This window comes from Ascoidea rubescens (genome assembly GCF_001661345.1).
Source record: "Ascoidea rubescens DSM 1968 unplaced genomic scaffold ASCRUscaffold_12, whole genome shotgun sequence".
Classification (NCBI taxonomy): Eukaryota; Fungi; Ascomycota; class Saccharomycetes; order Ascoideales; family Ascoideaceae; genus Ascoidea; species Ascoidea rubescens.
The window spans coordinates 241,773-264,160 of NW_017962924.1; the positions used below are offsets into that span (position 1 = coordinate 241,773).

The window sequence follows — 22,388 nt, forward strand, 5'->3', positions numbered from 1 at the left end:
TAAATGCTTCAGAATGTGCACCCAAGTAAAAAAACGGGAGATAAGCGATCTAATATATAGCTGGAACAGAGTTGAAAAAACAATAGTGGTAGAAAAGATAAAAGAGTCCACTTGATAATCCAGAAAAGTGGGAAGCTTTAATTTGTTATTGTGTGAGACAAAAGCAAAGCTCCGGCTTTTTCGACAGAGATGGCCTTTTATTCCAACTGCCTGTCTGTTTCGGTGTCTTTGCTGCTGAAAAGCAAAATATCACAGTTTGCGACACGAAAACCGCCAGGTCTTTTGCGAAAAAAGGCTCATTCACTTTTGGTGTTTATCGCTGGATGAAAAGGCTCAGACACAAGTCTATTCTAAATACCTTTCAACCAACAGATGTGCTTTGAAAAGCTCTCCAGTGGTGGCAATTGCGTAACTGAGCTGTTTCCAACCTCCACAGGTATTTCAAATCGAATGCTGTTTTGAGAATTGCAGCAAACCCACTTGGCTCTCTTGTTTTCAAATCAACAAACCGGCTTTGCTTCAGAGTTTTCGGCAGGAAATATTACTTGAACATGAAATGCTCAATTACAACAATGCTGGCCTTCCAAAGATTTTGCAATTCGGAAAGGGCACAAAGCAGAAACTGTCTGTGGTTTAAAAGGTTGCAAACCGAATTCTGCCAGATGTTGATGGTTGGGGTCGTTTTGGTTACTGTTGGCGCCACATAAAGGCCAGTAAATATATAGTTAACAGTCTCCCATCCACAATCCATTATCAAAGTTACCAAAGACATGAGGCAGACTTTCGGTTGGATCATCCTGGAGTAGCATATCTGTCTGCTCAGCAAAAGTGTAGGAGAATATTGTTTGATTCAAAGAAATGCCACTATATCAAGGCTTTCTGATATTTACAGCAACTTCTCATGAGAAGTCTGCCTGGAATTTAAAAATAAGAAAAAAAGGGCTTTTAATGAAACCAAAGAAAGCTAGTTTGAATAGCTAACTCAAAAGTTTTTACTACAATTCAATAAAATTATAACAAACAATAAACCAATATCAAAAAAAAAAAAAAAAAAAATGAAAACAAGAAAATTGAATAACTTTAGTTATCGAAATAGATAAATTTAAGAGCATCTTCAACACTCTCCATAAGCTTTGGCGGTACCACCTCTAGACCCACCAACCCTTTGTTATTTCTACCTCTACGAGATCTTCTAGGTTCTGAATTATAAAACTCTTGCTGTTTTTGCTTTTTTATCGTCTTAAATTCAACCACCTTTTTCTTGATATTTTCAATAAACTCAATGCTATCAAGTTTATTATTTATTCGATATAATGGATCCGAAAGGTTCATCGCAAGTATCAAAGTAAAATAACTATCATTACCTGCATTATGTAAATTCGAATGTGGAATGTTAAGGATTCTTAAAACATTTCCTAATGACGAGGTCTCAGTACCAAAACTAGTGGTCCATAAATCTTGTGTATCAATAATTGAATGGTTTTCAGGAAATCTTACACCAAGTTCTTTTAGCCATTTAATATCCCCACAAACATTATGACCAACTAATGAACAAGGGTAATCTAGTTCAGTAAAATAATAATTTATTATGACTTGCATCAAAATGGCGCATTTTTCAAACGTCAAAATTATTGATTCACCAATAAATTTGAATTTATTATCTGTTATAAATAATCCATTTCGGAACTCAAAAACCTCACTTGGAATCAAATGGATCTTTTGAAAACTCGGATTTAATGTGCTCAATTGAAATCTAGGATCATATATCGTCAACCCAAGTTCAATTATAATATATGTATTAGTTTCAAAAGCTTCGATATCAATCGAAATCAATATGTGATTTTCGATAAATACTTTGGTAACCGCATTCTTCAAATATTCAAAATTATTTGAATTCATCAAATAAGTATGACGTTTTCTTCTCGACTCCTTTTTTAAATTATTCAAATAGGTGACTGCAATGGATTTATTAAATTCTTTAAAATGATTTATGGCACCATTCATATCAAAGTTATTAAATAAACCAGAATCAGAAAAACTACTCACCTTTGGGATAATTGAGCTCAAGGAAGGCAATTCCTCATAGGGAACTTTGATATTACAATATAACCTTTCGGCCTCAGATTTATTCAACCACTGTGTATACTTTCTTGGATTTATTTTGTCATCAAAATTTTCTCTATTCTTTTGTTTTCTACCATTTATATTATTATCATTATTTATTTGATTATTACGATTATTCTTATTATCACAATTACTCTGGTCATTCTGATTATTCCGGTTATTCTGATTATTCTGGTTATTATCTTTTTTCTTTTTTTTTTTTGATTTTTTGTGTCTCGAGCACCCTTGGATTGCCGAACCATCCTCCAACCTTGAAGGATACTGCTGTTTCTCAAAATCTACAGAGTTAGATGATTTTTTCTGATGAGAACCCATTTGATCATCAATTGGTGATTCATTTTTACCATTTGAATCGAGTTTCATTGTTAAAAACAAAAAGCAAATATAAGAGCAAAGATACAACACTAGCAACGATCCAAAATAATTGTTTTTTAGGGGCGGGGACACTCTCACATGAAGAAGCCATTTATATGGATCACAGCATCTGTATATGCATGTTGAAGTCAGTACATGTTGAAATCGTTTGTGTGTGCATAGCGGTTTAGAGCGGAAAATCTATGGATTAGCACACGGTTTTTGTCAATTTATTGGGAAATATAAAGTGAGTGCTTTGATATTTCACAACTAACAATAGCGCACTGATTGACATCAACTCAAAATACAAAATAATGATTAATACCAATTAAATACTATTCAATAATGGAATCAGATAATAATATTAGTGATGCTAAACAGCTGGACAGTCAAAGCATTTGGGATCTTTTCGAGACACCAAAAAATGATAGTATGGAGGTAGATATAGATCAACTTGAAAAGGATGATGGAGATAGAGAATTGGAAAGTCTTTTCAATGATATTGATAAAATCAATTTACATTTAGACCCAAGTTTAATAACAGAGAACTTTAGGGATCCATCATTTAGTAAACCCTATGAATTATCAATAAATCAATTATTCAAGTACATTGAAGATCAAAAAGGCGATTTTTTAAACATTACTGAGAACTCATTGAAAGCTGATATTGAAAATGATAAGATTAAAAATGAGAGTCTTTCTCAGATATACAATGAATCTGGAAGGTTTAATTTATATGGAAAAGAATATCCGAGTTTGAACGATAATCATCAAGCAGAAGTAAATAATGGAAATAAAGAAAATAATAGCGGTAATAATACTACTGATCAGATTATCAGTAGACAGTTAAAAATCAGAGAGTTTTACAAGTCAAAGGGTGAAATAATAAACAATGTTAATACAGCTTTGAATGAGTCTGCTTATTTATTGGATTTTTTATCGTTGTTGAATTCTTCAACCCGAGATAATGCAAAAAATTCGATATCTTCTCATATAAAACAATCCATTCCACTAAAATCATTAAATTGCGATTTTATCGAAAACAACACTACTTCGTTTATAAATAATATTGAATCTTTTAATGTTCACAATTTGAAACTTTTGAGAAGTTGGAAATTGGAATCAATTACAAAGTGCTCAAACATTTTCCAAGATTCTTTTAAGAAATTATCTAATGAAATAGATCAGGAAAATTTATATTGGAATAATTTGCTACGAATTTCAAATTTAAACAATAATGAAAACAATAATAATTATAATGAAGTGCTATTTAAATCAACCTATCCTCAATTTAACTTGAAAACATTTTCAATTAATTATGGTTTTAGAGATTCTGGATCAAATTATAATATTAATAAAGGGTTTGGATTTTTGAATAAGATCAATTCAAAAAATCAAAAAATTAAATTCGAGCCTTACACTAACGATTCATCAATCAAATCTTATGTCAAGGTGACTATATTAACCAAATTAAATAGTGAATTTATTGTTATAAGTGAATCTTCAATACCTGATCATTTACTTTATGATTATAAAAAATACAGTATTAAGAATGACAAAAATAATAAAATTGATAATGTTGAAAATAAAGATATTAAACTTGTTAAAAACCAAATCAATGAAGCCAGACTAAAATTATTTGATGAAGAATTGTTTTATCAATTAACCAAAGAAATAAAGGATTTAATCCCCTATAATGGCAAAATACTATCAAATAATAAAATTATAATTGACTTAAGTGAGGACTTTATAATTGAAATCGATTACATAAGTAAAAATAAAGAAGATTTTGAGAACGAGTTGAAAATTTCATCAGAAAATAATGAAAACAGTAAAAGTAAGAAAATTCAGAACACAAATGCAATTATGAATGACACGATCAATGGACTTGCTTTGAATAGTGAAAAAGAACCCCAAAATGGGATATACAATGAATTAAATGATAAATTGAAGCAGTTAGTTGGAGATAATCAAAACAAAATTGATTCGGAGACTAAATTATATGACAAGAAACAGAATTTGAATTCAAATATATTAAAAATCAAAAAAGAAATTGACCAAAGTGAAAAATTCAGCATCAAATCTCCCAACAATACACCATCGCCGACATCAACCGAAGAAATTAAGAATTTTGTTCAGAATAATAAGAAAGCTGATTATATTTTAAGCTTTTTAAAATTAATGTTATCTTATCATCATAAACTGAATTTAAAGTATAAGAAAAACAAGTATCCAATAATATTGAATTCAATTCACAATTTTAGGAAAAATATTGATAAACCTTTATTATTGAAGCCATTAATTGGTAATATCAAACATGAAAGAAATTTAAATGAATTAGTGGGTATATTGGTGGAAACTTTTCACCAAGTAGGAATATCTAATTTCAAAATCTATGATTACAACAAAAGTCAAGTAATAAATTATGAAGAAAACTTCATTCAAATTATTAACTCATTAAATTTTAATAACATAAGAAGTAAAATGTTAATAAACAACTATCAAAATGGGAATGATAAATATGACAATGCTTTCAGCAATATCACCAGGCCAGCCAGGACCGAAATAATAACCAATTTCAATACAAAACTAGTAATAAAGCTCGTTTTATCATCTTCGTCAACATTCTGCGATCTAATTATCAATTTAAGAGTAGAAGGAAAATCTCTGAACAGCAAAAATAAAGACACAAAAGAATTAAAAATTCAAAGTGCCAATCACAAGATATTGGAGTCAGAATTTTCAGACTTTTACGAAATCAAGAAGTGCCTAGAGTGGGTTGTTGATCAGTATTACGCGTAACATATGTAACATATATAGCTTCATAGACACAGCAGTCAATATAACCATTTTGCTATTGATAAAAGCATAATAGAAACATTTCCGTTCTGCTTATCTAACAAACCGTGCACTTACATAAGCACAAGGATGAGGTGTCAAAGAGGCTCAAAGGGGCTCAAACAGACCCAAAACACTCCTATTTTATCCTCCACGAATGTTTTATCACTGATAAATTTATCAACTATCTTTGTCCAATTGTTGGTACTCTATAGTGCAATTCGAATTTGCTAATACAAACAGTTTGAACATGTCACTCCAGCCAAAAGTATTTAGTTTTTTTGATGGTGCCATTCAAGATCATTGTTTTTTTGGCAGTAATAATCAGCTTTTAGCGATAACTCAAGATAAAGATATAAAAATCTATGATGCCTCAACACAACAGTTGCTTCAAATATTGTCTGGTCATGAAGCCCCAATTACTGCAATTGATGTTTCTGCAGAAGGATTGATAGTTTCTTGTTCCCAGGATCGTAACGCTATTGTTTGGAAACCATATATCAATCAACAAACCGGTGTTTTAGATTTTAAAAAAGATTTGGTGTTGTTAAGAATTAATAGAGCAGCAATTTGCTGTAGATGGTCACCAAATGGCAAAAAGTTTGCTGTTGGATCCGGTTCAAAAGTGGTTGCAATTTGTTACTATGAAGAAGAAAATGATTGGTGGATTTCAAAACATATTAAAAAGTTTATTAAATCATCTGTTTTATCAATTGATTGGCATCCAAATAATGTTCTAATTGCTTGTGGTACAGCCAATTTCCATACTTATGTTTTTTCAACATTCATTAAAAGTATTGATACAAGACCAAGTCCATCTTGTTGGGGCGTTAAGCTACCATTTAACACACTTTGTGGAGATTTTGTCAGCAGTACAGGTGGTTGGATTCATGACGTTTCATTTAGTCCATCTGGAAATGTTTTGGGATTTGTTGCTCATGACTCGACAATTACAATTGTTTATCCCTCAGAACCTAATGAACCACCAATTTCAATGGTATCTGTCAAAACAAACTATTTGCCATTTAAAACTATTAAATTTTTAAGTGAAAATGAACTAATTGTTGCTGGGCATAATTGTTTTCCGATTCTTTTTACTGGGAATGAAGAAAATTGGTCAGAACAAAAAAGTATTGATCCGGCAGCCAAGTTAAATAGTAAAAATCAGAGTGGAAATAAATTATTAATAGGTGATGAAGAAGAAACTACAACTGCTATAAATATGTTTCAACAAATGGATTTAAGAGGTAAAGTTGTTAGTAAACAATCAACAAAATTGTCAAGTACTCATCAAAATACCATCACCTCGTTAAAATTTTTCTCCAAACATCAAATTTCTACATCTGGTAACGATGGAAAAGTGGTAATTTTCAATATCTAGGGATATTTTGTGTATAGATAACAATAAAATTTTTGTTTAATCATTTCAGAAAGTGTTTTTTTTTAAAAAAAATTATATTTTTTATTATTTACTGGAAAAGAAATTTAGAAATTGAAAAAAAAAAATAAATCAATTGTTAGAAAACAAAAATTGGAGTTCTATAATATTCAAAAAATAAAAAGAACAAACAGATCGACAAGCTTTCAATTGAAAATAGTTAGTAAAATTGAGTCATTAATTTATTTTTTGCATCATCTAGTTAAACATTTATTTCTAATGGCTTGCAAAAAAAAATTATATGTTTTATTATTTTTAATTGAATGTAGATTTCAGAATTTTTTGATACCAATTATCAGCACCATTTCCACTATGGAAATTAAGACGACTCTTCCTATATTGTAATATTCGGTAATATCTCATCATTCACAATTAAAATTCAATTATTTCATTTTATAACCACCAAATAAAAAAGCACTTACAATTAACTTGTAATATCTTTATCATTGATATCGTTGATTTGGATCTTTGTCAAATAAATAAACAGTAATCATAATCCACTGAAAATTATTCAAAGAATCGTAGACAGAATCACACACGGATGAGTTACCCTTCTTTGAGATATTGATTGTGGTTTAATATAAAGACTGTCCACATTAGCTAAGTTCAGTCCACAGGTTTCGCTCTGTGAATAAAAACAATGTATTCAAGGAGAAGCTGAAAATTTTGCAATAATCGCTGAAATATTCTAATGTACTGATATTAATTATGCTGTTGCAGCAGCAGCACAATCAATTCTGAAGACGGAGTATTGTAAATAATCAAATGCTGAAACAAGTCCTGATAAGAGAGTACACAAATTAGATCTCTGAACTTCCATGCAAAATGGAAACCAAAAGAGAAAGTAGCTCCAAAGCCCCAAAGCCCCAAAGCCCTGATAAACTAGCATATAGCCCTGTGCGGTTGCACATGACTAAGTGTGTTGAGGGTTGTTTTCACATCACTCACAACGACACTTCAGGAAAAAGCATTTTGTCATGTGACTCCGATAAAGCTGAGGAGCCTGTGCTCTGAAATTTGCACCATATTGGATGTAAGGTGGGTCGTCAGAGAAAAGCGCTTTGAGTTTTACAGGCTGATATATTGAAACTACACTGAAGATCCAGTTATCCAAGTATTGTATAATATTATAGGTATCAACGTCAATTAAAAATAATATCACAGAATGTTAATTCCAAAAGAAGACAGAAAGAAGATCCACTCATATCTTTTCCAAGGTACGTTTCTGATATTGCGAAATCAATAGTGGAGACTTGCTGAACTTATCAATTATCAATCATGAACACTTTGCAATAATTTAAAAAAAGAGAACTTCTTCAGATCGAAATATCACTATGAAAGTGTAACTACTTAAATGTATTAGCTTAAACAACTGTCTACTAGATATATCTTTGAAGTAGTTGAATCAATCGAAATGGATAGAATAATTGTTATTTTTTCAATTCTATTATAACCCATTATGTCAAATTGATAATTTGAACCATCAGTTTTATGTAATTGATCGGAAAAATCAATCAAACTAAAAGATGACATTGAAAAAAAATAGTATAAAAATAACAGTATAAAAAAACCACATTGGGTAGACTAATCTTTAATCATCAAAATTCAAAATTCAAACTTAAATTTTTATATATTTTATTGGTATAATTGCAAGTTTAGAAGTTTCCACTCTAATTATTTAAAATCTTATAGACATCATAGGATTTTAATAACTAACTTATTTTGTTGTATTTTATTTACTATAGAGGGTGTTGTTGTTGCCAAAAAAGATTTCAATCAACCAAAACACGAAGAAATTGATACCAAAAATCTTTATGTTATCAAAGCTTTACAATCTTTAACTTCCAAAGGTTACGTCAAAACACAATTTTCATGGCAATATTATTACTACACTTTAACTGATGAGGGTGTTGAATATTTACGTGAATGGTTACAACTTCCAGAAGGTATTTTACCATTGACTCACATTAAACAAGCTGTTCCTGAAAGACCAAATCAAAGAAGAAGAGGTGCTCCAAGAAGATTTGAAGGCCGTGGTCGTGAATAGATTAACTAATAAAATATATATTATTTAAATTCTATGTAATTTTTTGTTTTTTTTCCCAGTTTAAATAACTATAAATTTTATATTAATCTGAATTAAAACAACTGTATCGATTTATTAATCTACTAATTTACTTGCAGACTAATATATATCAAATCAATTGGTTGACCTGAGGTATCTCACTAATCACTGCAGTATTCCAGTATTAGTATTAAATAGTTGATCAGTCCAATCACATGGTTGTATTTTCTTCTATGCTTTTTTTCGACCTCAATCAAAACTTTCAAACCCTTCGTTTTCAATTTTTAGTTGAATCCAAATTTGGTATTTATTTGAATAGGTATTCAAATGTTTGAATTATATGTCTGGGGTTCAAATGGTCAAGTTTCAAAAATATCACCAGAATGCCTAGCCACTTGTATATATCTCAAATTATCAATAAAGGATAGCAATAAATTTACAGTTATAACTTCAAAGGACACTTCCTATTTCAAATTAATAGACTATGTTTTACCCTTTTTGATAGATACAACAAATAATAATAAAGTAATTGAAGGATACCATAACATAATCAAGTATATTAAAAAAATTAACATAAATTACGATTTAGATGATTGGTTAATTGAAGATGAATTTTCTAATTACCAAAAGAATGAAAATAATGAAAATAATGAAAATAATAAAATTAATAAAAATAATGAAAATCTTTTAAATAATCATAAAGGCACAAATTCATCAATAAGTGACGAGCTCTTAAATTTTGGATTAATCAGTATCATTAATGACAGTTTAAAAGTGATAAACTATTATTATTATTACATCAATGATGAAAATTATAATAACTATACTTGTTCGGTTTTCAAAGATGGATTGAGCTTTCCTTTAAATTTTTACTTGCCAAGTAGCTATAAAAAAATTGCTGAGGATTCAACTATAATAATTGATTTAAGCAATGACAAAAAAAATAAAGTAGAAGTTGAATTGGACAAAAGACTTGAAGAAGAATTAAACTTACCGAAATTAAGTTCTTTACATTCAGATTTATATGAAAAAAATCTAACTAAATTAAAGTTACTAAAAAAAACTAAAATTAACTTAAGATGTCTAAATTTGATTGAAAATTTTTTACAAGATATCGATATATATGAATCATATCACAATTTTGATAACAATACTCAAAAATCAAACTTTTTATTTGGAAACCAGATAACAAGCTCAGATATTTATTTAATTTCAAATATTATTTCATTGAATAATAAAGATTTGCCCGATAATTTTATACACAGCTATTTAAACTTGAAATATCCCAAATTGATACAGTTAGCCGAAAGTTTTGATAAAATTCACATATGATAAGTTTAAATTACCAATATTATTATAGGTGAAGAAAAGTAATTCATCGCAATAAATAGCATACTAATATAGTGGTTCTTTTACACAACTTTTGCATCCCCACATTGAAAAAACAATATAAAGAAATTAAACTGAAAGTTGATAAAAAAACGAAAAGAGTCTAGAAATTACCAATTGAAATTTGGAATGAATAGTTTACCACCTAAATACTTGGAAAAATTACCATATTGATGATATCATTCTTGATAAAGAGCTTTTTCTTTACACACTTGTAAAGCTTCTATATCCTTTTCGATGCAATCATATGGCGAAGAAATATCTGTTGAAGATGAAAAACCATAATCAATAAAATAGAATTTATTATTAAAAATAAAAATGTTTGAATTTTTTATACTATTATGATATATTTGCAATTGATGTAGCAACGAAATCTGTTGAAAGCCCTTTTTGAAATCTGATTTTGTAGCAGGTTTGCTATCACCTAAATACTGCATTGCTATATATATATAACCCACAGAATTCATAAAGGTGTTTGGAATTAATCATCAAACAACCAGTTTGATATATTTTTGGAATATTAATGATTTGAGAACTTTCACATTTCATATTGTGGTTTTTGATAACTTCATAAACATGTGTTTCCTTTTTGAACGAACTGACAAAGTTTAATTCTCTCTCCATTTTAATTTTTCGTATTCATCTTTGGATCTCGCATCGAATGGGTCAAATATCTTTATTATAATCTGTTCACTTTCTAGGGGAACAGTAGAGCTAAATGCAGCTAAAAATGATTTTTGGTTCATTGAGAGGACTTGGGTATTGTATTGTTTTCCAACCTGAATATCGTTAAACTCTAGATTGACCATCTCGATTTTGGATTCATCAAAAACTTGATTAAATTCTTTATAGTATGTCAAGCGAAAATTATTAAAATAACTTTTCCTTTCCCCCCCCCCCCAGCTTTCCATTATGACTGTATCATTTTTAGAAATTTTGTTATAGAAATCACTGATAATTTGTTGTTTTTTTAACTGAAGATTTGAATTCCAAAGGTCTTCAAAAATAAAAGCCAATATCATTGCTTTTAATTTTAATTGACTATTTTTAAAATCGATGATTTTATAAGTGATTGGGATTGCTCAAGGATCAGTGAATTCAGCACTGGTTTTGTTAAGTTTTTCAATATCTATCTGGATCAACATTGTAGTGAAATAATCTGTCAAGATTCATTTATAACATTTACCAGCAAGCATAGACGTTATTAGTTTTTGAAATATGAGATTCTCTTTAGATGTTTTGTTGTTTCCATATTTGACTTGTTTAACATCTTGATGGAGTTTAATAGTTGATTTATTAAACAGGTCAGTAACCAGTGGTAAAATGTTATACTTTTTAATTTCAATAGGAATTAATAAGTGGTTTTTGTTTTAGAATGATAAATCAGGCGTAACATAAAGTGATACTATTTTGCTTCAGATTTTCTTTTCAACATGAATTGGGTGTTGTGATTCTATTGTTATTTTTAACCGAAATAATTCTCTGAGAATTATACACATTGGATGAAGAACATATTCAAAAAAAGCCATTTGGTGATCCATTTTGGTGACTTTGTTTACTTCCAACATTGTGTAGTTTGATTCGGAGAAGTAGTTAGCAACAATAAACAAAAATCCTAATTGCAGCTTTGGTTCTCTATCGGTTCTACATTAATTTGTAAACTCACGCAACAAGTTCTCAAAGTAGGCATCATTTATTGCAGAAGACAATGCTGATGAGACTAGGTTTGGTAAAGTTTTCATTAATCTGTTGCTTCCACTTGTACTTTTTAAAATTGCAATTGAAATTGATTGGCTATCAATATTTTGTTCATCAAATTTGATTTCTAGATTTAATGGAGGGAATAATAAAAACATATTGATGATAGATTTAGAGTGTATATGGTCAAAAAAATACTCACAAATGTCATTATATTTTATATCTTTCTTTTTTTTATTTAGAAGAAATTCGTATTTCTGAAAATCAAATGATTGTATAATTTCTGGCTGTGTTTGTAAAAGTTGTAGGTTAAGAGGTTGACGTTGATGTTGATGATTGCTCATATTAATAAAATGTTCAGAAGTTTGTGTTAGTTGGAATTTGATGCTTTAAAGTGTTAATAATATGGATTCAATTTATAATCAATTGGAAATGAATTAGAAAACAAAACAGCAACAAAACGATTAGCGACAACTACACAATTAATATATTTATGCATAGTGTAGTGATTTGTTTGGTTTTAATATTTGTTTTACATTTTGTTTTTGCTTGTACAAAAAGAGAATTTTTTGAATTTATAAATTTATTAACGGTTTGGAAAAGCAAATTATCTAGCATTAAATTTGCTGTTTAATCAATGCAAATACATAAATGCATTAGCCAGTTTATATGAATTTGTTTGAATGACAGCTTGATGTCGATTATATACGGTTTTTAATTTAGATTTATTTTTGCTCACGAAATGTGAAATGATATTAGTCTAAATCATTTGAAATGTATTTTTTAGTGTTTGGTTCGCTGGTGAAAAATTCAACAATAAAAATAACAATCACAATTATATGAATTTCATTTGATTCCAAATGACAAATTGTTTAGTGCTAAACTGGCTGGAATTACAGATTGTATCAAGAAAAATATTTGGCGAATTGAAAAAAAAAGTAATTTTAAAACTGTTTGCGCCAATTAATATTGACATTTTTGTTTGGATTTATTTTTTTTGAAAACAATTTGGAGTTCACAATTTTTATTTGAAATAAAAATAAGGTAGGGAAATTGTTGAGAAATGGAAGATAAAATATCGGGTAGTTCCTTTTTGGGCAGACGATCATGTTATGAAATAGTTAGCGTTTACCTGCTCATCAAACTTGATTGAAAAGTGTTTTGGAATTTGTTCCTTGTCATTTTGGTTAAAAGTTCATTAAATTTATTTCAAGTTCAATGTTTTGGCTAACTACTTCATACAGTTTCATTTTATATATGTATGTTTGATATTAAACTGATTATTGATAGTTGTATAAGTGTGTGCTATTTTCCTTTATTAATTCAAACAATTGAAGTATTGATTTTTCAAAAGCTGAATCATGTTTTTGCACTTTATTTTTGGAGTCTTAAAGGGGCAGAGCTAGGAAAGACAAAATCGGTCGTACAATTTAATAATAAATAAATATATAATAAATTAATCAAATATGGAAACAAATAAAAAATAAAGTAATTAATATTATTATTGATTATAAAAATTGTAAATATTGATTATAGCAAATCTTTTTTTATTAATTTATATTTAATCGCTAATAAAATCAAGTGTTTTGATGTATTATTTTGTTATTTCAGAATATTTTGTTTTTATTTGATTTCAATTTTATGATTCATTAAATTAGGTTTCAATTTTTTTGTGTTTTTTTATGATATTCAAAAATATTAAATTTGTTCACACATATATTGAACACTGTCAAACAACAATTAAAGTATCATTAATTTGGACAAAATACATATAATTGGGAAAGTAAAATTTGATTATTGAGATAGTAGATAAGTAATCAAATCAAAAATATTAATATTGAAACAACTTATTTAATCATTTCAGAAAATTTTCAAACAAAAACAATTTAAAATGAGTGAAAAATGATATTATATTATTTTTTTTGATCTGCAGTTTATAATATTATTTGATATAAGCATCGGCTAAATTAAGAATTATACGCGTGATTACCGAGGTAATATTCTCATTAGTTTCAAGTTTAAAGCCGAGGATACATAGTATTAACTACAAATACATTTAGGTGCATAAGCCTGCATTTATATCAAATGCCTAATAACATCCTTCAATTTAAACAATTATTGAAATTTTTGTTTCATTTGAGTTTGGTAATAAATAATTTTAAAAACAATGATTTGATTTATTAAATTTTTTTATCATACTGGAAATTATGGGCTTTTATTGGAAAAAAATAGGTTGCTTTTCCACTATATATGGTTTTTTTCTTCTTTATTACTAGATTTTCAAAGGATAACCAGATATATATTTCTTAATTATGCTTTAATGTATTTAAGATTTCTTGAAGAATAAGTGAACCATCTAAAGATGAAGATTGATGAGGCTATTAATAAAAAATAATTTGATTTTTTTGATGATGTAGAGAAGGAAAAGTCGTTAATTCAATTTACTTCAGACCAACTGAAAAAATTTAAATTATTCAATTGTCTGCTGAAAAAGGAATTGATCATTCTAGGTTGATGTGGAAATTGATTTTTTTGTTGTTCCTCCCTTTGGTCTTTTATATTTTCTAACATTTTTCGACAAAGTTAATATTTCTAATGCTAAACCTTATGTAATAGCAACAGAATAAGACTTGAAAAATCATGAATATAATACTGCTTTGACTCTATATTTTGTTCCCTATAGTTTTTTTGAAATTTTCAGTAATCATGACTGAAGCTTGTTATACCGTATATATGGTTGTCTGTTTGAACTGCTTTATTTGCTGCCATTTCAATCGGTATGGGTTTCGCTCAAAATTTTTGAGATTTAGCTACATGTAGATTTCTATTTGGTCTTTTCGGGTTCAGATCATTTCCAGCTGTATTTTATATTTTGTTTAACTTCTACGTTAAATCAGAATTACAGTGTCGATTTTCTGTCTTTTTCGTTTTAGTTACTTTTCTTGCTGGTGTTGTGCTAGTGCTTTGGCTTATAAGTTCAAAGATTTTGATGGGATTTATGATTATCCCTCTCAGAGATAGATTTCTATAATTGAGGGTGAATTTACTTTTGGTTTAGGCTTTCTTTTTTTCTTTGGTTATACCAGATTTTACTGAAACAGGTAGATTTTAAATCCTAACAAATATGTCTTTCTTAAGAAAAACTTCGAAAATTACTTAGGAGATTCAGACCTAAAGATCAAATATACTCAATAGGATGTATTTCAAGATCCACTTCTTTGGTTAACTGCTCTCGTTTACTATGATTTGATTATTCCATCATATGAATATGCCCATTTTGCTACGTCTATTATTCAGAAATGTGCTTTGATTAGCAATTTGGCTCAGTGTTTTCTCGCTGCCTATGGGCTTTATTCTTTGATGCGAGTTTTAATTGGACTGCTCTCAATTATGGTGATGTGAGAGATAGGGTTCAATGTACTTGCAAACATCTGCATTGTTCCACTTTTCTCATTTACTACCACTGCGGTGGCACTATATTTACAAGGATCCTTATGTACATGGCAATTCCTTCATTAGGATTAAATAAACAAGCTTCCTTCACTCCTATAATCAGATACACTGTTTACTAATCACAGGTGGTTACGTTAGAAAATCGGTTGGTACAGCAAATAGGCTCTGGTAACATCGGTAGGATTATTGCTACTTTTATCTTTCTTGCTAAAGATGCCCACGTTATGTTAAAGGTTTGGGTTTAAGTATTGTGTTTACGTTTTTTGCTATGGTTTCTATGGCGTTATATGGGATTAGGCTATGAAGCGAAAATAAGAAGAAAGGCATCTATCAGTATCAAACTAAATTATTATGCATCCGAACAAATGTAATGATACTTGTCAATTGGTGCTAAATTCTACCATTATCAAAACACTACGCGATAGTTATTTTGATGATTTACTGAATACTGGTTTCTTTTATTTTCAATCTTATTTTTAAAGAATCGGTCTCGTTCTGGAGTTAGAAGTTGGTGGTTTAAAAATAATTTATATATCTTTTAGCACATATAGGATAATTTGCAGCGGATACTGATTAGTGTAAACCTTTTTTGACCTTACAAATAACATCGTGCTTATTGGACTATAACCTTTTTTAGTTTCTCCTTTGATTACCATATGACAAATATTTTAACCAGTTAATGCTTTGATGAAACTAATTGATAAATATTTTATGACAATAGAAGCTGAATTTTTTCAAAGCAATGGACTCAACATATAATTATTTGGCGGACAGAGCTTTGGATCTTCTTGGTTCAAACTCAAGGGTTTTAATCTTGTTGATAGGAATCCCCGGCTCTGGAAAGTCCACGCTAGCTAAAAATGTTGTTGATATACTCAACTCAAGATTTGAAAAGCATAATGAACTTCAAAATCAAAAAGTAAATTTCCAACAAAGCGAACATAATTCAGGATCCTTTCAAGAAAATAAATTGGTAACTGGTGATTTTGTTAGCAAGCTAGAGGACTTTAACAGCAACTCTGAAATTCCTTTGGAAGATGAATATTATGTACCAAAAAAAATAAAAAAAAAAAATGAAATAATTATAAGTGGGAGATGTGAGGACAATTCAATTAAATTAGTTTATCCAAAATTTAGTAGTAAACACACTTCTAATGATTTTGCTCAAATAGTTCCAATGGATGGTTTTCATTTGTCAAGAAAAGTCTTAAAACAATTCAAAGACCCGGACAGGGCTATTTTGAGAAGAGGATCGCCCTTTACTTTTGATTCTAAAATGGTTGCTACTTTGATAAAATTATTGGCTTCTACATGCACTAGGAAGACGCTGAACCCCCCAATAGATAAATTTCAGTTGATTGATGGATCAATAACAGGAATTCCCGATATTTACGTTCCAAATTTTATTCATGAATTAAAAGACCCGACACCATTTGGAATTCCAATTAAATCAACAGCAAAGATTTTGATCATAGAAGGATTGTATCTTTTATTAAACCAAGGGCCATGGAAGAGTATTTATTATTCGCTAAGCAGAAATCATGAAATCTGTTATGAAATTTGGAAAATTGAAGTTGAATTTAATGTGGCCAGAGAGAGAGTGGCCAAAAGACATTACGAATCTGGTGGAAGCACCACTACTGAAGAGGGTTATGAGAGATTTGATATAAACGATAGGCCAAATGGGAAATTAGTCGAATTTAATAGTTTTAGCGCTGATCATTACATACAAAGTATTTAGAAAGCATTTTTTCAACGGAGAAATAGAATAGAAATAGAAATAGAAATAGAAAGTAAAAACAAAAATAAAAATCTAGACAATGCAATGAAAATGATCTCTACCTTTATTGATGCCATCTGTGACGATTTTGGAAATTTCATCGGGATCACTTGTAATTCCTGTTAAATTTTCATGGCCATTTTCTGTGACTAAGATATCGTCTTCAATTCTTACACCACCAATATAATAATAATTTTCTAGAACAGACTGATCAATTTTCTGCGCGATTTTTTCATCTTTTAGAGCATTATCAATTAAAAATGGAGAAAAGTAAATCCCTGGTTCATCAGTCACTACCATTCCAGCTAGCAATTTTCTTCGTAATCTTAAATAACGTAATTTTGGGTCAGGATCCTGATAGTTGGGATTGCCACCTACATCATGAGTAGAAAGACCTAATAAATGACCTAGGCCATGAGGAAAAAAACAAACTGAGGCATTTGAATCAAAAATTTCTTGAGAAGAGAATTTTTTTTTGAATATACCCAATTTTAAGAAACTATCAATCAATACTCTATGAGCTAATAGGTGTAAATCGTCCCATAATACACCAGGTTTTATTTGTTTTAAAACAGTTTTTTGCATTTTCAAAACGATATCATAAATTTGACGATGTTCTTTTGACCATATTCCATTAATTGGGAAACATCTTGTAACATCAGCAGCGTAATTTTGCCATTCAGCACCGGCATCAATTAAAACTGAATTTTTGTTGGATAAAGTATCGTCGTTTTTAATATAATGTAAAGTGCCACAATTTGGACCAGAGCAACATATTGGATCGTAAGCTTGAAATTTTGAGCCTTGTCTAATTGAGTGATAAATGAACTCTGCGTGAATATGAGTTTCATTTTTTTCAATTGGTAAAGCAGACATCACAGCTAAATGAGAGTTGTCGGTGATTTTTGCAGCAATTTTCATCAAGGAGATTTCATAATCATCTTTGATCAATCTTGATTCAGATAAGGCATAATTTAGATCATCATCAGATTGCTTTAAGAAAAAGTACTTGTAAGGGTTATTCCACTCAGATCTATAATTAGTGATAGCTATTTTATGATTTTTGTTTAAATTATGAAAATAATCATATAGTTTGTTTGTGTAATGAACGTCGTCAACATCAAATTTCTGTAAAGCCTGTTCAGGTAGCAAGGGCATACCAGACCACATAACATCGTCATTATCGATATTGGGCAAAAACAAAGATAATTTTGAGGATTGAACGTCGTAAATTAGATGGGAATTAGGAATATTGCACCCAGATAAATAGAAAAAATCTCTATCTTGTCTAAATACTTGTTCTTGATCAGAATGGGGATATAATTTTGAGCCTTCACCACTTAAAAATATAACAATCGTTGATGGATCAAGGCTCGTTTTCGATAATAAATTTTTTTTCACATTCTCGCAATGAAGCTTAGCAGGGTATTTTCTGTATGTCAATTCTTCTGGACTCGACATTAGGCTCTTGCAATAATTTTTTTGTTAGAAGATAGTAAAAACAATTTCTTTAGGGAAACAAAGAAATCCACAGAAAAGTTCTATTTAAATACATCTGAGTTCATTTAGGCTAACCTTTTACTGGAAGAGTAAGGTGTTGTGTCATATGATCATTCCGTAATTTAACAACAAAGTTTGGTACCAACATATAGTTCTTTTGTTCGATATAATTATATATATATTATAGATATATCATATAAAATCCTAAAAGTGATATTATATTCTCATCTGATTGAAAAAAAAGCGATAGAATGGTGGGAAGTCAGAATTCAAACCATCAAGACTTCACCTTCGTTGTCCACTAAAGAATTGAGAAAACAATTTTTTTTCGCTGTCTTCAAAAGGTCAATATCCCTTTTTTCTAGTGACTGTACCTCTTGTCTTTCATTTTGTTTTAGAACCTTCTTCTGATACTTCACCAAATCCAGTCCTGCTGCTCCATTAGCTTCCTCTTGTGAATATGGTATATCCTTTAGCTGTTTCAAACGTCTTTTGTGCACTTTGGACTTTGTGTGATGAACCAATGCATGACCGCTCTCAAAATACTTGCTACATTCAACACAGTAATGCTGTCCTAGCCCTGGTTTGTCTTCCTGGATAGGTTGATTCTTCAAGTGCAACACAGACTCTTTGTTTCCCAAGTCCTCCCATATCAAATCCAAGTCCCTTGTACGACGCTTGGTCTTGTACTTCATCACTGTAAGTTTTCCCATCACAGCCTCTGACACTTCTACCTATAACAGCCTTATTGCACAGCTTTGGTAAAGTGCTGAAAAGCTCTTCAGATACAAATTAAACTTGAAGCAATTGGTCTCCACTGGTCTTCACGTGACAACATGGCCTCTTTCCCTTGAAATGATAATAACTCTAACCAAAATTTTGAAGCAGTATCCTTCTGGTTTATTCCTATTAATTACAAGATTTTTCTCTCTATTTTTTTTTGTTCAAGGTTTTTTTTTCAAGGACCTTAAAAAACAATCTGCCGATTTTGCTACTTTTGCTGTTTCTCTGTGATACTCACCAAGCATTTTTCTGTTTCTTATTGAATTAACTTTCTGCTAAAGATTCATTGACCGAAATTATTTGGTAAAACGATTTTGTTTCCCTAGCTTCGTCCAAATTGGATCACATTTAATTTAATAAAATTACAAATATTATAGCTTTGCTCAAGATGTGTTTAAGAACTCTGTCATCTTATGATCTTGAATTTAAATTATCCTACTGTCCTACTTTTGCTAAAGTATCAACCAAGTTAAAGCCCAATATTGAATTGAAACTAAAGGATAACTCCGATGCAAAATCCAGCCGTGATTTTATTGTGGTTGTTGCCTTAGAAAGTGCTTCCTCAGATGATAATTCTCCAAAGAGTCTTTCTAATGCTTTAGAAGGTGTTACTGTTGAACCCGGTAAGTATGTTACCGGTCAAAACACCTATAATTTCACTTTTAAAAACTTATTAATTAATGAAACTGGTGTTTATAAGTTAATTTTTGAACTAAATGAATTTTGTCCTTTTTGTTTTTCAGATGGAGAGAAATTCCGAAACCTATCAAGAATTAAAAGCAATCCAATTGATATAAATATTGCTTCTGCTTCTGCTCCTCGTTCTAAATTCAAATTCAAATCCAAATCTCCTAAATCTACTCGTAAATCTGCTCCTAAATATACCTCTGAATCTACTTCTGCTTCTATTTTCTCTGATTCTGCTTTGAATTGTGCTTCTGAATATACTTTAAGCGTAACTCCTAAAATTGATTCTAATACTAACAATAATATTGATATTCCTTCTAATCGGTTCTCAACCTTTAACAATTCTTATGATGATGATTTTTATCTGAATAATTATCAATTTGATTCATCTTTTCTTGAAAATTTCAACTATCTCATTAATATCAACTCTCTGTCAAATGAGAGTAATGATGGTTTAGTTGTTTTAAATGAAAACAATCGCTTTTTCTCATGGTTTATATAAAACAAATTAGACTTGTGATTAAATTTTTAAATGGTTTTCTTTTTCTTTTTTTTGTTATTTATCACTTCTTGATTGTCCTTTTTTTAATCCCTATAATTTGGCAAATCTTTCTAATGTTATATTATCATTTTTTGTGTTTTCTTTGGTACTGTTTTTAATTCTTTGATTTGTGAATTGCACATTTACATTTACATTTACATTTACATTTACATTTACGTTTACGTTTACGTTCATATTCATATATATATATATATGAATCTATGATTTTAATTTCTCTGATTTTTTTTATTAAAAAACTTTTGTTTTTATAAATTGAATTAATTCTGTATCTATATAATAATTTTTAATACTTTTATCAACTTAGCATCATAGATGTAGTTTAAACAGAAATAAAACAACACAATCTCATCTGCACGTGACATTTCACAATTTAAAGTTTATTTCAATTCTTTAATTCGATACTTGATTTTTCTTATAGCTAATAGGTTTAATGATTAATTTATTAATTTGAATATTATTGTTATTGTTATTGATTATTGATTATTGATTATTAACAGAGACCATGCATGTTTTATTAACAAATGATGATGGGCCATTAAATGATGTTACATCTCCTTATATCAGGCATTTTGTTAATGCTATTGAAAAACATACAGACTGGGATTTAAGTATAGTCTTACCTAATGTTCAAAGGTCATGGATTGGGAAAGCACATTTTGCTGGAAAGGAGCTAACAGCCTCATTTATATATCCAACAAAGGAAAATAATAATTCGTATAATGGGCCATTTGCTATGCCAGATCCCAATTTAAGAAGAGAATTGAAAGAATGGGCGTTAATTGATGGGACTCCTGCTTCGTGTGCTGATATTGGAATTTATCATTTGTATAAGGAGAAAGGGCCGGTGGATTTAGTTTTATCGGGGCCTAATTTTGGTAGAAATACCACGTCGTCATATATAATGACCAGTGGAACAGTTGGAGCAGCGATTGAAGCATCGTTACAAAATAAGAAAGCAATTGGAATCTCATTTGGATTTTTCACCAAGAAAACAGATCCTAGCATAATACAAGAGGCTTGCAGAATTGGAGTGAAGATTGTTGACCATCTTTATAAGAATTGGCCCAATGATAATTCAATCGAGTTGTACACAATTAATATTCCGTTAGTTGAAACGTTATCGTTGGAGACAACCAAAATTATTTACACCTCAATTCTACAAAACAAGTGGGTTTCATTGTTCAAAAGCCATCACTACGATAATTCGAACAGCCATAAACATATAAATAATCGTGATGATAATAGTCCAGACAGCGAAACAGTGGACATTGTTGATACCAGTATAACCAATCAGTTGCAATTCAAATGGAGCCCCAATTTCAGCTATGTCCACGAAACCATCTTGAATTCTGAGGGAGCCAACGATGGCCAGGTTGTGAACGAAGGAAACATATCGGTTACGCCGCTCAGAGCTATTTATGCGGAGGTTCCCATGGAGGGGGAAATCAAGCTCGACTAGAAACGTAAACAGTCAGGGACAAGCATCTGCACCAGACGAGTGCAATTGAAGCACCCAAACGGTAGCACTGCTGATCAGGGATGGCCTCTGGGGCTTCTGTTTCTTGTGTGTTGCTTGTGTATTTCTTAATTCTTCCTCACTCGTCTTAACTCTCTCTCTTATCCCAGCATCTCCATCATCATCCGCGCCTGTGCCGCGTCCCACCGGCGCTTGGCCTGCTCGGCCTGTGTTTGATCGGCTTAGTAATCGCTAGGCCCC

The 22,388-nt window shown here is 30.0% G+C and overlaps 11 protein-coding genes across 11 annotated transcripts; 7 read left to right on the forward strand and 4 right to left on the reverse strand.

The window, feature by feature from the left end:
* Positions 1–1,254: 1,254 nt before the first annotated feature.
* ASCRUDRAFT_17694 (uncharacterized protein) lies at positions 1,255–1,917 on the reverse strand (the record flags this gene model as incomplete). Its single annotated transcript, XM_020189499.1, has 1 exon — positions 1,255–1,917. A coding segment is annotated over one exon (663 nt), but the record flags the coding sequence as incomplete, so codon positions are not given.
* Positions 1,918–2,757: 840 nt separating this feature from the next.
* On the forward strand, positions 2,758–5,379 carry SRB4 (Srb4p). The gene has a single exon (XM_020193733.1). The coding sequence runs from the start codon at positions 2,824–2,826 to the stop codon at positions 5,278–5,280; it is 2,457 nt and encodes an 818-aa protein (XP_020045694.1). The 5' UTR covers positions 2,758–2,823; the 3' UTR covers positions 5,281–5,379.
* Positions 5,380–5,433: 54 nt separating this feature from the next.
* On the forward strand, positions 5,434–7,163 carry ARC40 (Arc40p). The gene has a single exon (XM_020193734.1). It carries the CDS (start codon positions 5,567–5,569, stop codon positions 6,695–6,697), a length of 1,131 nt encoding a protein of 376 aa, XP_020045695.1. The 5' UTR covers positions 5,434–5,566; the 3' UTR covers positions 6,698–7,163.
* A 664-nt stretch (positions 7,164–7,827) lies between these two features.
* Positions 7,828–8,951, forward strand: ASCRUDRAFT_77131 (40S ribosomal protein eS10). Its single transcript, XM_020193735.1, has 2 exons — positions 7,828–7,971; positions 8,500–8,951. The coding sequence occupies exons 1-2, from the start codon at positions 7,920–7,922 to the stop codon at positions 8,799–8,801; spliced, it is 354 nt and encodes a 117-aa protein (XP_020045696.1). The 5' UTR covers positions 7,828–7,919; the 3' UTR covers positions 8,802–8,951.
* A 195-nt stretch (positions 8,952–9,146) lies between these two features.
* Positions 9,147–10,151, forward strand: ASCRUDRAFT_71747 (uncharacterized protein; the record flags this gene model as incomplete). Its single annotated transcript, XM_020191989.1, has 1 exon — positions 9,147–10,151. The coding sequence occupies one exon, from the start codon at positions 9,147–9,149 to the stop codon at positions 10,149–10,151; it is 1,005 nt and encodes a 334-aa protein (XP_020045697.1).
* Positions 10,152–10,387: 236 nt separating this feature from the next.
* Positions 10,388–12,250, reverse strand: ASCRUDRAFT_9451 (uncharacterized protein; the record flags this gene model as incomplete). The annotated part of the gene is made up of 3 exons (XM_020195149.1): positions 10,388–10,632; positions 10,903–11,289; positions 11,875–12,250. The coding sequence occupies 3 exons, from the start codon at positions 12,248–12,250 to the stop codon at positions 10,388–10,390; spliced, it is 1,008 nt and encodes a 335-aa protein (XP_020045698.1).
* Positions 12,251–16,101: 3,851 nt separating this feature from the next.
* YFH7 (Yfh7p) lies at positions 16,102–17,100 on the forward strand (the record flags this gene model as incomplete). The annotated part of the gene is made up of 1 exon (XM_020195150.1): positions 16,102–17,100. The coding sequence occupies one exon, from the start codon at positions 16,102–16,104 to the stop codon at positions 17,098–17,100; it is 999 nt and encodes a 332-aa protein (XP_020045699.1).
* A 72-nt stretch (positions 17,101–17,172) lies between these two features.
* ASCRUDRAFT_9453 (putative Xaa-Pro dipeptidase) lies at positions 17,173–18,600 on the reverse strand (the record flags this gene model as incomplete). The annotated part of the gene is made up of 1 exon (XM_020195151.1): positions 17,173–18,600. One exon carries the CDS (start codon positions 18,598–18,600, stop codon positions 17,173–17,175), a length of 1,428 nt encoding a protein of 475 aa, XP_020045700.1.
* Positions 18,601–18,754: 154 nt separating this feature from the next.
* BUD20 (Bud20p) lies at positions 18,755–19,581 on the reverse strand. Its single transcript, XM_020188767.1, has one exon. It carries the CDS (start codon positions 19,350–19,352, stop codon positions 18,909–18,911), a length of 444 nt encoding a protein of 147 aa, XP_020045701.1. The 5' UTR covers positions 19,353–19,581; the 3' UTR covers positions 18,755–18,908.
* Positions 19,582–19,810: 229 nt separating this feature from the next.
* Positions 19,811–20,611, forward strand: ASCRUDRAFT_9454 (uncharacterized protein; the record flags this gene model as incomplete). Its single annotated transcript, XM_020195152.1, has 1 exon — positions 19,811–20,611. The coding sequence occupies one exon, from the start codon at positions 19,811–19,813 to the stop codon at positions 20,609–20,611; it is 801 nt and encodes a 266-aa protein (XP_020045702.1).
* Positions 20,612–21,173: 562 nt separating this feature from the next.
* ASCRUDRAFT_9455 (5'/3'-nucleotidase SurE) lies at positions 21,174–22,130 on the forward strand (the record flags this gene model as incomplete). The annotated part of the gene is made up of 1 exon (XM_020195153.1): positions 21,174–22,130. One exon carries the CDS (start codon positions 21,174–21,176, stop codon positions 22,128–22,130), a length of 957 nt encoding a protein of 318 aa, XP_020045703.1.
* Between the last annotated feature and the right edge of the window lie 258 nt (positions 22,131–22,388).

Bases quoted from the DNA above. Each gene is read 5' to 3' on its own strand.
- SRB4 (XM_020193733.1), top strand. From the start codon at position 2,824: ATGGAATCAGATAATAATATTAGTGATGCTAAACAGCTGGACAGTCAA.
- ARC40 (XM_020193734.1), top strand. From the start codon at position 5,567: ATGTCACTCCAGCCAAAAGTATTTAGTTTTTTTGATGGTGCCATTCAA.
- ASCRUDRAFT_77131 (XM_020193735.1), top strand. From the start codon at position 7,920: ATGTTAATTCCAAAAGAAGACAGAAAGAAGATCCACTCATATCTTTTC. The intron at 7,972-8,499 runs GTACGTTTCTGA...TATTTACTATAG, and splicing joins CCACTCATATCTTTTCCAAG to AGGGTGTTGTTGTTGCCAAA.
- BUD20 (XM_020188767.1), bottom strand. From the start codon at position 19,352: ATGGGAAAACTTACAGTGATGAAGTACAAGACCAAGCGTCGTACAAGG.